This window comes from Pongo abelii, chromosome 11, assembly GCF_028885655.2.
Source record: "Pongo abelii isolate AG06213 chromosome 11, NHGRI_mPonAbe1-v2.0_pri, whole genome shotgun sequence".
Lineage (NCBI taxonomy): Eukaryota > Metazoa > Chordata > Mammalia > Primates > Hominidae > Pongo > Pongo abelii.
Window position 1 is genome coordinate 119,888,843 of NC_071996.2, and position 12,593 is coordinate 119,901,435.

The following is a 12,593-nucleotide window of genomic DNA, read 5'->3' on the forward strand; positions in this document are numbered from 1 at the left end:
TGCCATAGCACAATGCATTACCTCTCCTATGTTTAGATATGTTTAGATACAGAAACACCATTGTGTTACAAGTGCCTACATATTCAGTACAGTAACATGCTATACAGGTTTGTAGCCTAGGAGCAATAGGCTGGACCATATAGCCCAGGTGTTTACTGGATGCTACTATCTAGGTTAGTGTAAGTACACTCTGTGAGGTTCGTGCAATGACAAAATTGCCTAACGACGAATTTCTCAGAATGTATCCTGGTTATTAAGTGATGCATGACAGTACATCACCTCATGGCTATTGCCCTTGGAGGTTTATAATTGGCAATGGACCCAGAGATCAATGCAGGTATGGAGAAGCACATAGACATTCACATCCTGTGTGGCGTGATGGGAGGTGGTCCAAATAGGGACAGACCCTGTATGAAAAGAAATGCTGAAATTGTACATAAATTTTGCCCACATGTTGTTTGCATGGATTTTTGCAGTCTTAGGGGTCTTGTCAATCAAAACAACACAGTCGCTTCATTAAGGAAAAATCTTTGGAATGAGTCAAGGCCCAGGAAGTAGAAAGGATTTTGGATCACAGGCAGATCTTGAGAGAACTTCAGGAAGGAATATTTCTTCCTCGCCTGCCCCAGTGCCCATCCAAAGCCTCTGCTCTGTGTATCTGAATCACACGGCTTGAGAAACATGAAGGAGCCCTCACCCAGGGCCCTATGGACATCTCCCAAGATGCTTCCACCTGTCTGCTATTCACTCAGCCCCCATCAGAGTTTTGGTGCAGCTTTTCTGTGGGCTCTATGGACTTGGATCTCTTAGGATCTCATTCTCTATTTCCATTAACAGTTTCTCCTCTAGGAAGGTGGTTAGGATACAAGGGGTATGTGGGGTGTAAATACAATGGTTATGCTTTGAAAATAAAAGTGAATGTACAGGTGATTTTAGAGACATTTATACCCAGTGTTGCTATGGAGAATCACTGATCATCATTAAATTACTAAATTCCTGTTGTATTCACCCCGGGACCTGCAGCACAGAGTGGCTCTCATGATACTGCAAGAAGTCAGGTTAGTGGCTGCCAATGGGAGGCCTTGCTCTCGTTCCTTGCAATTTGGTGCTCTTATTTATTTATTTATTTATTTATTTATTTATTTATTTATTTGAGGCAGAATCCCACTCTGTCACCCAGGCTGGAGTGCAGTGGGGCAATCTCGGCTCAGTGCAACCTCCACCCCCTGGGTTCAAGGAATTCTCCTGCCTCAGCCTCCCGAGTAGCTGGGATTACAGGCACCCGCCACCACGTCTGGCTAATTTTTGTATTTTTGGTAGAGATGGGGTTTCACCATGTTGACCAGAGTGGTTTTGAAGTCCTAACCCTAGGTGATCCACCCACCTTGGCCTCCCAAAGTGCTGGCATTACAGGCGTGAGCCACCACACCCAACCTAGTGCTCATATCTAAAACCATTATTCGTCTGTAGTCTTAGTAAATATGGCCTCCATCTGAGGCCTCTAGTTGAACCTCAGTTTTAGCTGTTCTGGAGAAAAACGAACTCTCTCTTTGAGATGTCCCTGAGGTCCTCCAAAGCAAATTTTATTTATACCATGTAGCCTATCTATTTTAAGTTAGACCATCCCATATGTACTCTGAAATTTGTTAAGAGTCACCTAACCAGTTCTGTATAATTCAGCAAAAGACACTTGGACTTATTTATATAGAGAGTGAATACCACTGGGTTTAAAGTGGTATTAATATTTCCACACTAACTCCTTTTCCTCCTTCATTTCACAGCACAGTCCAGACCCCCAGAACTGTGTTTTCTGGAAGCGTCAACTGAAATGAAGAAAATCTAGGCCCATCTCCTCCCACTCCTGTCCCTGCCATCAATTGTACCCTTACAGGATTTTACTAGAAGTCCCCTCTGGCCCATGGAGCTGCTCTCTGCCTTCCCTCACCAGGGTCACTAAGTGGTATCTTGTTTCCTGAGTGATCCTGGTTGATTTCTGCCTCTAGGGCTGGCATCAAGGAAGCCTCTAAGAGGCAGCAAAGGATCCTGTTAGTCTTGATCCACTTGTGCTTGAATTAATCATGTCTTTTTCCTTCTTGGCTTCGGAGGAGCCTTTTTCTAGATCAGTGGGAGAGCTGAGAAATTGAGCAGGAGGTGTCATCCCCACACCACTGGCTCTGAGGTGTTGCCGTGTCTGTTCATTCTCGTCTGTTAGAACCTCAGTGCTTTTTGAAGTTCTATCCTCTTTTTTGCAAAGGGGAGAGAATGAAGTTCAACCTTATATTTACTCCATCCTCCCACTTCTCACTAAGTTCAGAATTACCAACATAAAAAGTGGCTTGGAAGTTTAAAGAGGGTTAATTGGAGAAGTCTCTTCTACCTGTGTTTTGTTTTGGTTTTGTGTTTTCCTGTGAGGTCTCAGTGAAGGAAATGAATTCCTGACCATAGCAGAAAGCATTAAGAAGCCTGTGAGTCACAGTCTTTTGGGCATTATGACAATCAACAGTTATCTGATTTTGCAAGATCCTCTGCACACATTTCTCTCCCACCCCCTATTCAACAGATTTTGAGGCTCTTTTTCTCTTTTTTAACTCCTCTTTTTGGGGACAAAATACAATATACAGAAAAGTTCATAAAACAATTTACAGTTTAACAAAATATCTTAAAATACACATCCATGTAACCATAACCCCAAGGTTATGAAAATAGTATGTTGTGAGGCTGGGTGTGGTGGCTCACGCCTGTAATCCCAGCACTTTGGGAGGCCGAGGCAAGTGGATCACATGAGGTCGGGAGTTCGAGACCAGCCTGACCAACACGGTGAAACCCCATCTCTACTAAAAAAAAAAAAAATACAAAAATTAGCTGGGTGTGGTGGCTCACGCCTGTAATCCCAGCACTTTGGGAGGCCAAGGCAAGTGGATCACATGAGGTCGGGAGTTCGAGACCAGCCTGACCAACACGGTGAAACCCCATCTCTACTAAAAAAAAAAAAAAAAATACAAAAATTAGCTGGGTGTGGTGGTGCACGCCTATAGTCCCAGCTACTTGGGAGGCTGAGGCAGAAGAATCACTTGAACCCGGGAGGCAGAGGTTGCAGTGACCCGAGATCGTGCCACTGCACTCTAGCCTGGGTGACAGGGCGAGACTGCCTGGGCGACAGAGCAAGACTCCGTCTCAAAAAAAAAAAAGAAAGAAAGAAAGAAAAAGAAAATAGTATGTTGCAGGAGCTTTTGTGTTTTGCCTTTAATGTTTAGATCTATAATCCACCTGCAGTTTATTTTTGTATATGGGGCGAGGTAAGGCCAAGGTTAATTTTTTCCATATGAATATGCAGTTAGCTTGGCACCACTTATAGAAAAGGCGGTCCTTCCACCTACTGCTCTGCAGTGCCTTCTTTTCAATATTATGAACTTGATGTAAAAATACATCTAAGGCCGGGTGCAGTGGCTCACGCCTGTAATCCCAGCACCTTGCGAGGCCAAGGCGGCGGATGACCTGAAGTCAGGAGTTTGAGACCAGCCTGGCCAACATGGTGAAAACCCATCTCTACTAAAAATGCAAAAAAATTAGCTGGGCATGGTGATGGGCGCCTGTAATCCCAGCTACTCAGGAGGCTGAGGCAGGAGAATTGCTTGGACCCGGAAGGCGGAGGTTGCAGTGAGCCGAGATCGTGACACCGTACTCCAACCTGGGCAACAGACAGAGACTCTGTCTAAAAAAAAAAAAAATCATCTAGAAAAGTACAAGCTCAAAAATAAGAGTCCTGCATTCTCCTCCCTCCCTCCCTCAGCCCTACCTCCTAGAAGTAATAACTAAATAATTTGAGATAAAGCCATTTGTAATTTATCTCTATGCATACAAATATATGTAAAAATACACATAGAATCTGTTTTTACAAAAATTGTATCAAATTCTTCATACTGAAAATGACTAACTTCACATGATGTACTTGGCCACTGTTTCATATTGATCTACCCGTTAAATTATTATTTATTTATTTATTTATTGAGACAGAGTCTCTCTCTGTCGCCCAGGCTTGAGTGCAATGGTGCGATCTCAGCTCATTGCAACCTCCGCCTCCTGCTACTCGTTAAATTAAGCTTAACCCAGTGCTGCCTCCTTACATATTTTAAAGTCCACCTAAAGGTTTCTCTGTACAGAGTGAACTGTAACCCAACTGGATTGGTAAACAGACTGGGACCCACTCTTGTAACAAGTAGCCAAGTCTTAGGTAATTACTGCAGCCACATTTCAGCCAATCACAGGTGGCCAACCGTTCACACTGTGTTCAAATAAGGCAAATGTGCAACCAATCCAGCTCTTTCTGTCCTCACTTCCCTTTTCTGTATGTTACTTTCTTTGTTCTGTCCATAAATGTGAACCAACCATGTGGCAACCCTGGAGCTGCTCTGAACATCTTCTGGTTGTGGGGGCTGTCCAATTCACAAATCATTCTTTGCTTAATTAAACTCTGTTAAATTTAATTTGTTGAAAGTTTTTCTTTTAACATACCTTATCCCACTTAAGAATTGCCAAGTAACTACTCCAGTCTTTATGTGTGCACTTCCTGTGTAAATGCTTTGTGATGGGTCCATTAATAACTAGAACGAGTTTAAACGGAATTTGAGGGGAGAAGCAGGAAAGGAAAGAAGGGTTGCCCGAGTCAATTCCCACACTCTTATTCTTTCGGGGCATCCAGGACTGCCTTGGAGGGCCTAACCTCTCCTGCTGGGCCAGCTCTTGCCTGTGGTTCTGGGCTCACGGGACTCTCAACAATGCTGTGAGGGCCCCACTCTTGCCTGTGGCCACCAGGGGCTTTGTGGAGAGCAGGCTCTCTTGAGGCATGAAGTGAAGGAACAACGCCCCAATAAACCCTTTCTGTCTCCAGCACAAGATGAATTTGGAATGATGCTTGCACCTCAGATTTCTTTCAAGAATAAAACGTTCCATATGTCCCAAGAGAACTGGTTAACAGCTACAAGAACTCCTCTCTAGAGGTGACTTTTAACTTATTTATTTTTCTAAAGGCAAAGAGTGAATGTTGAGGGCTCCTTAAGAGCAGAGGTGAGTCAGCAATTATTTTTACTGAGTCTTTTATGGGGACACATTACAGTTAACATTCTCCACACCGGATGGTCCTCTAATAGGGACAGAAATTTATGAGCCCACAGAAAAGACAAAATGAGACTTTAGGAGAGGGCCAATTCTCTGAAGTCACTCAGAGCTGATTTCATGAGTGCTATTTGTACATCCTCAGGCTTGCTATTTAAAGAGAATTGTTCAGTTTTGACAAAATTGCTCTGAACATGAACAATTTCCTCCTATTATGGAGTGTCTCATTTTCAGCTGCTTATTGCATTCCTACTCATGCATTCCCTCTTGCTCTCTCTCTCTCAGACCCCCTGAAGGCCAGAGACGTAGGAGGCTCTGCAGCGGAGGGCGTGGGGGAGGCAGCACATTTGCTAAATGATGATCTGAATTAGGCTGTAGTGCCAGCCCAGGATGGCTCACCTCAGCTCTGCCTGGACTGCCCCAGCATGAAGCTGACTCACCCACTCCCCAGGTCAATTCAGCACCATCCTGCGTGGCCAAGAGGCACAGTCTGAAAAGGGAGGAACGTGGTGAGCGTTTGTTTAAGACTCCTTCTACTAGTCTCCTTTGTTTGTACCAACATGGATATGTTTTTGTTTTAATTCATAGTTTTCTGGAGGCAGACATTGTTTGGGTGGAGAGCTTTCCAGACAACATCACTGAAATGCAGTGCATTTCCCTTCTGAGGGAAGAGGGACTTGTTCCCTTGGCCCCTTGCCATCTTCCACCCTAACCTATGGGGGCAGAGGGTGCATGAGGCCTGTGGTGGAAGAGAAACATCTTGGGCACATCTCACTCCCTTTGTGGGCCTCAAGCGGCATCAGTTACCATGACTGTAGTGGTTTCATTGTGTCCAAGCTAAAGAAATTAAGGAGAAAAGAGATGGGCATATTTTTAAGGGAAAGAAGAAGGAAGATCTTCTGTAGTTCCTTGAGTATGGCAGAAGAGGAGAGAGGATTGAAAGGGCAGAAAGAGATGTTGAAATCAGGTAGCAGCAGCAGCAGCATCTCAACAAACACACTGGCCACTATTTTAAAATGTCCACTAGACACTTCATGGAAGTTATTTTATCCTCCTGAGACCCTTTATTGTACAGTATACTCATTTTGCAGCTGTGGAAAGAGACTTAGAGACTTGAATCATGTGATACAGTGGAGAGAACACACGTCTAGGTGTCACTTAATGGCTATGTGACCTTGGGCAAGTCATTTGACCTCCCTGGGCCTCAGTTTCCAGTTTGGGCTACATTATCTCTAAAGCCTTTTTCAGTTCTGACATAACTGGACTGACTTTATAAAGCAGAGAAACCCAAACATATAAAACACTTCATATACCCATCACCATTATACCATGCAAGGTAACAATCCCCCATTCAACAGATATTACCGCTGACACGTCAGGCTCTTGTATAGGTCCTGGGATGCAGAGGTGAACAACACAAGCCCTGTCCTCATGGAATTGACTTGTGGTGACCTCCTTGGGTGGTAGTGGTGGTTGTTTTAAAATAGACTTTATTGTGTATAACAGTTTTATAGTTATATAAAAAAATTGAGGAGAGAGTAGTTTTTGTACACCCTTACCCAATTTTCTCTGTTGTTAACATTTTTTTTTTTTTTTTTTTGAGATGAAGTCTTGCTCTGTCGCGCAGGCTGGAGTGCAGTGACACGATCTCAACTCACTCCACCTCCACCTCCCAGGTTCAAGCGATTCTCCTGCCTCAGCCTCCCGAGTAGCTGGGATTATAGGCACGTGCCACCATGCCTGGCTAATTTTTTGTATTTTTAGTAGACATGGGGTTTCACTGTGTTAGCCAGGATGGTCTCAATCTCCTGACCTCATGATCTGCCCACCTCGGCTTCTCAAAGTGCTGGGATTACAGGCGTGACCCACTGCGCCCAGCAACATCTTAACATTAGTATGGTAAATTGGTTACAATTCATAAAGCAAGATTAATACATTATTATGACCTAAAGTCTATAGTTTATTCGGATCTTCCTAGTTTTTAATGTATTGTCTTTTTTTTTGTTCTAAGATATCATGTTACATTTAGTCATCATGTCACCTTACGCTCCTCTTGGCTGTGACAGTTTCTCAGGCTTTCCTGGTTTGACAGTTTTAAGGAGCCCTGGTCAGGTATATTGAAGGATGTCCCTCTTTTCGAATTTGTCTATTGTTCCCATGATTAGACCGAGGTTATGGGTTTTGGGAGAAAGATCACAACGGCAAAGTGCCATTTTCATTCCACATCAAGAGGACATAGTAACAAGATTATCACTGTTGATGTTGACCTTCATCACCTTGGCTGAGGTCGTGTTGGCTATAAAGTTACTCTTTTTTCCCCTTTCTATACTGTGCTCTTTGGAAGGAAGTCATTCTGTGCAGCCCACACTTAGGGAGTGGGGAGTTATACTCACCCACCTTGAGGGCAGAATATCCACATAAATTATTTGAAATTCTTCTTGGTCGGGTGCAGTGGCACACACCTGTAATCCCAGCACTTTGGGAGGTTGAGGCGGGTGGATCACGAGGTCAGGAGTTCAAGACCAGCCTGGCCAATATGGTGAAGCCCCGTGTCTACTAAAAATACAAAAATTAGCTGGGTGTGGTGGTGCACGCCTGTAGTCCCAGCTGCTTAGGTGGCTGAGGCAGGAGAATCGCTTGAACCCAGGAGGCAGAGGTTGCAGTGAGCCAAGATCATACCACTGCACTCCAGCCTGGGCGACAGAGCAAGACTCGGTCTCAAAAAAAAGAAAAAAAAAGAAATTCTTCTGCAAAAGAGAGTTGCCTCTTGTCTTTCATTTATTTAGTCTATCATTTATTTATATCCACATGGACCCATGGATATTTATTTTACACTTGGGTTATAAATCCCCTGAAAAAAGGCAGCCAAATTTCCTAGTGCGTGTGTTCTACGTGAAGAAAGATCATGTGTCTAGTCCCAGAACACACCCTCCCTACCCCGGGCCTCAACCAGAAATCCAATTCTTCCCTGCTGACCCCTTTGAGAGACCTGGAGGGACAGAGAATTGATGGTGGGTAAAGGGTAAGATGTTGGAGTTTAAGGGTTCAGGCCTGGACCAGGAAGCTGTCTAACAGCCTAGTGTGGGGCCATGGGAGTGGGTTCTGAAATGAAGTGGAAGGCAGGCCATCCGCACTGAGATGGAGCAGCTGGAACACAAAACTCCAAGGTGACTGTTAACTGTTCCCCAGCCTTCCAATCTCAGGCTTTCCTCAGGAAACACCAGGCTCTTCTGAATTAGTCGCGGGCAGAACCATCGTCCTTTCCTTCAGAGCTCTGATCAGTTTGAAACTTTTTAACTTCTTAATGTGGCTATATGATCGTTTGCAGCTGGCCTGCAACTTGTTCTGGGAGTGGAACCTTGGATTTTAGTCACCACTGTCGCTAGCATCCTGCACAGTCAGCCACTTTTAGCAAGCATAATTAGCAGAGGGGAAATAAATGAGATTTGGAACAGAGACGGGGTTTCACCCTGCTGGCCAAGCTGGTCTCGAACTCCTGACCCGCTCCGCCTCCCAAAGTGTTAGAATCACAAGCGTGAGCCACCGCGCCCGGCCCCACAAATGTAAGATTTATGCACTTCTCCAAGCCAAGTGCTGTGCATCGAATGGAGGAACTCGTACCTTTGCAGGATTTTGTGATATATGTGAAATAATCTGGACATACTTCTGCTATGGTTGTTTGTCGTCAGTTTGTAAATCTGGGTAAACCTGGGTGAGAGAGACACCTTACAATTGCAAACATTTCTCAGGAGGCCGCCGGAAAACGCCCAAACCATAGAGCTCAGTTCCTAGCTAGGCCTCTACCAGCCACTTCCGCTCGTCCGCCTAATACCGCGCCTGCGCACCGCGTCTCTTCCTTTCTGGGCTCGGACCTACATCGCGGCGACATGGTGAGTGTGGGTTACTGTGCGGCCTAGATCTCTATCTACCTGCATCTGTCCTTGTTTTCTTCTCCCGCACCCGTCTCCTCACCTGCTTGCCCCGTGTTCTCTCCTGTCTCCATGCCTTCGCGGGAGACATCATTGTCGGAAGCTGCCCAAGGCGGAGGGGCGGGGGGGGGCGCCTTGGCTGGGCCTGGCGCGCTCCGGCCAGGTTAACGCTGGGCTTTCGGAGCGCGCGGCCAGCTCTGGGCACTGGTTTTGTTGGGTTGAATTTAGGGAAAACTAGGTCACATGTAATTCACATGTCGGTCACACGTCAGTGAGGTGAAGGAACGGTGTGTGGAGGCCCCGGGGCCTGCCTGGGTTCCAGGTTTAACTATCACTGGTTTCTCACTTCACTCTGAACAGGCCAAACGTACCAAGAAAGTCGGGATCGTCGGTAAATACGGGACCCGCTATGGGGCCTCCCTCCGGAAAATGGTGAAGAAGATTGAAATCAGCCAGCACGCCAAGTACACTTGCTCTTTTTGTGGCAAAGTAAGTAAGGCAAAGTCTCCGGTGAGGGGAGAGGGAGGGCAGGTTTCTTAACCCAAGTGAGGCCTGACTTCAAGGTATTTTGTAAGCCGTGTGCTGGTGAGCAGTTAGAACTACTCATACCGTTGATTCTGAGTTTTAAGATAAAAGTGTTGATGGTAACTTTATTTTGTGAAATGTTTTTCATTTAAAGAAAACCACTTGAAAGTTAATGGGTAAAATAATCATTTGACAGAGCGCCCCCAGCCTAAGCCAAACCTGCTTTGTGGGAAATGATTCCATCAGTTTTGTCTACTGATGTTTCTGCACCAACTCCCAAGATGTCTGTGCATCTAATACCATTCTACTTGTTCTGCGAGGGATTTTTGTTTGATAAAGGTTTGAACGTTTATGTGCAAAGTACTGCATTATAGCAATCCTTGCTTTGTTTCTGAGAGAGAAAGGGAGGCTTTCACATCCCTTACAATAAGGTGAATCCAAATTTAGACTTCTGGATGCTTGTAAGAGAAAATACTTACTTGGTTCATAGTGAAAATTGGTTCTCTTTTATAGACCAAGATGAAGAGACGAGCTGTGGGGATCTGGCACTGTGGTTCCTGCATGAAGACAGTGGCTGGCGGTGCCTGGACGTACAAGTGAGTCTGTTTCCTTGTATTTGGAAGTGTGTGGACCACATAGGCCCAGATTCCAGGTTGTTGCTGGATGGGCAAGTTTTAACACTTTCTCAGGACTGAGAGAATAAGGATGTCTTTGTATTTTCAGAATTCCTCCGTGGTGGTTTATTTTCAGTTATTGAAAGAGTAAACACAAAACTACCAAAATAGAAGTCGGAAATCTGATTCACAGACTACTTTAGAATTTGATGGTCACTGGGCACATCGTTGTGAACATTGTCATGATACTGTGCAGGTCCATTAGTGGGGCTGAATCTACTGAACGTTGATTGGCACTGCAAATTTTGATAAAAATAGGTGAAGAGGTCAGTTAGTTCCAAACTGTATTTGAAAACTTGAGGCCATAAGGACCACCACAGTTTCATCTTTCTGAACAGTATTAGACTGCTGCAGGTTTGTGAATCTGCAACTCAATATCACCTGACAGGGCGATACTACAAACACTATACTACAAACTAGTGTCTAGACCTGTGTTGTCCAGTACACTAAGCACATATATGGCTAGTGTAATTAAATAATTGGATTTTAAAGTTTCAGTCAATTTAAACTTAAACCGAAGCAGTGGAAAATGTTGAAATATATATATATTCCTTGTGGGGGTTTTTATTAGGGCAGAATGGAAAATGGGAACTAGAGTGCTTTCTTGGTTCTGATAGGAAAGTGAATTAGCATTTATATACTCACCATATAGGATGGTGATTTTCAGGTATAGTTCCTGAATTTTGTGGTAAAACTTTTGTAGTCATTTCAATAGCTGTCTTTCCCAAAGGCACTTTAGTGTCCGCTCTGTTTCCTTAATCATTGTTCTCACTGTACCATCTTGTAATTTATTGATTTCTTGTAATCTGTCCATGCCCTTTTAATAAGTTTAGGTCAGCCTCTTAGAACCATTTCTTTTTCATGGGATGGGGTAGGGGGAGTTAAAGCTAGCTTGTCCACAACTGAGTTACTTTAAAAAAAAAAAAAAAAACTCTGGTTGAGAAATCAGATGCATGAGATTGTATGTCTAATTCTGCAAGATCCTGAAGGCATGGCTCTTAAAGGATGCCATCATGTAGTTTAGAAGCCACTAATATCCGAGGAGTAACCTAATGTTGGTTAGATCTTTGGATTGACTGCGGCAAAGTATTGGTAGAGCAGTCTATCTCAGTATAATTCTTTCTAGGAAAATTTGGGAAGAGACTTTAACACAAAAACGAGGCAGATTTACTTATTTGCCATTTTCTATGTTAACATGCTTAATTATGTTGGAAACTGAATCTTTCTTTCCAGTACCACTTCCGCTGTCACGGTAAAGTCCGCCATCAGAAGACTGAAGGAGTTGAAAGACCAGTAGACGCTCATCTACTCTTTGAGACATGACTGGCCTATAATAAATGAGTTAATTTATGTAACAAAATTGCGTTGGCTTGTTAACTTTATTAGACATTCTGCTGTTTGCATTGTGTAAATACTGTTGTGTTGGAAAAGCATGCCAAGATGGATTATTGTAATTCAGTGTCTTTTAGTAGTCAAATGGTAAAATGCAGCATAAGAATATAAGTCTTCCAAGTTAGATATGTGTATTAGCTTTTTATAAGTCTGCTCCTGCCAGTTTGACTTTGAGATACATTGGAGCCAACTGTAAACTTTAGTTTTTAAATTACAGTCAATTTTTTTTGTTTGTTTTTGAGGCAGAGTGTTGTTACCCAGGCTGGAGTGCAGTATACCGATCTTGGCCCACTGCAACCTCCACCTCTTAGGTTCAAGCGATTCTCCTGCCTCAGCCTCCCGAGTAGCTGGGATTACAGGCACGTGCCACCATGCCTGGCTAATTTTTGTATTTTGGGTAGAGATGGGGTTTTCACCACATTGGCCAGGCTGTTCTTGAACTGACCTCAAGTGATCCACCTGCCTCGGCCTCCCAGAGTGCTGGGATTACAGGCATGAGCCACCACGCCCAGCCTTAAATTTAATATTTTTATAACCTGTCTAGGCTGGGTGCGGTGACTCATGCCTGAAATCCTAGCACTTTGGGTGGCTGAGGCAGGTGGATTACTTGAGGCCAGGAAATTGAGACCAGTGTGGCCAACATAGCAAAAACCGTCTCGACAAAAAATACAAAAAATAGCTTGGTATGGTGGCACATGCCTGTAATCCCAGTTACTTGGGAGGCTCAGGCACCAGAATCACCTGAACCTAGGAGGCGGAGGTTGCAGTGAGCCAGGATCGTGCCACTGCACTTTATTTAGCTGGGACAACACTCTGTCTCCAAAAAAAAGTTTCTGAAGGTAAAAGATATACTAAAGGATATACATATACTGCCTCTTCTATGATGTTTCATTTGACCTACACTGTACCAGCATCTTCAGGAAACAGTATGAAACTAATTTCACATTAAATGTTGCAAACG

General features: G+C 44.1%; 1 protein-coding gene across 2 annotated transcripts; it reads left to right on the top strand.

Annotated features, from left to right (window-relative positions):
* Positions 1-8,036: 8,036 nt before the first annotated feature.
* RPL37A (ribosomal protein L37a) lies at positions 8,037-11,600 on the top strand. 2 transcript variants are annotated; one of them, XM_054548616.1, is made up of 5 exons: positions 8,037-8,123; positions 8,862-9,002; positions 9,402-9,530; positions 10,080-10,162; positions 11,474-11,600. In XM_054548616.1, the coding sequence occupies exons 1-5, from the start codon at positions 8,121-8,123 to the stop codon at positions 11,535-11,537; spliced, it is 420 nt and encodes a 139-aa protein (XP_054404591.1). In that variant the 5' UTR covers positions 8,037-8,120; the 3' UTR covers positions 11,538-11,600.
* The last annotated feature ends 993 nt before the right edge of the window (positions 11,601-12,593 follow it).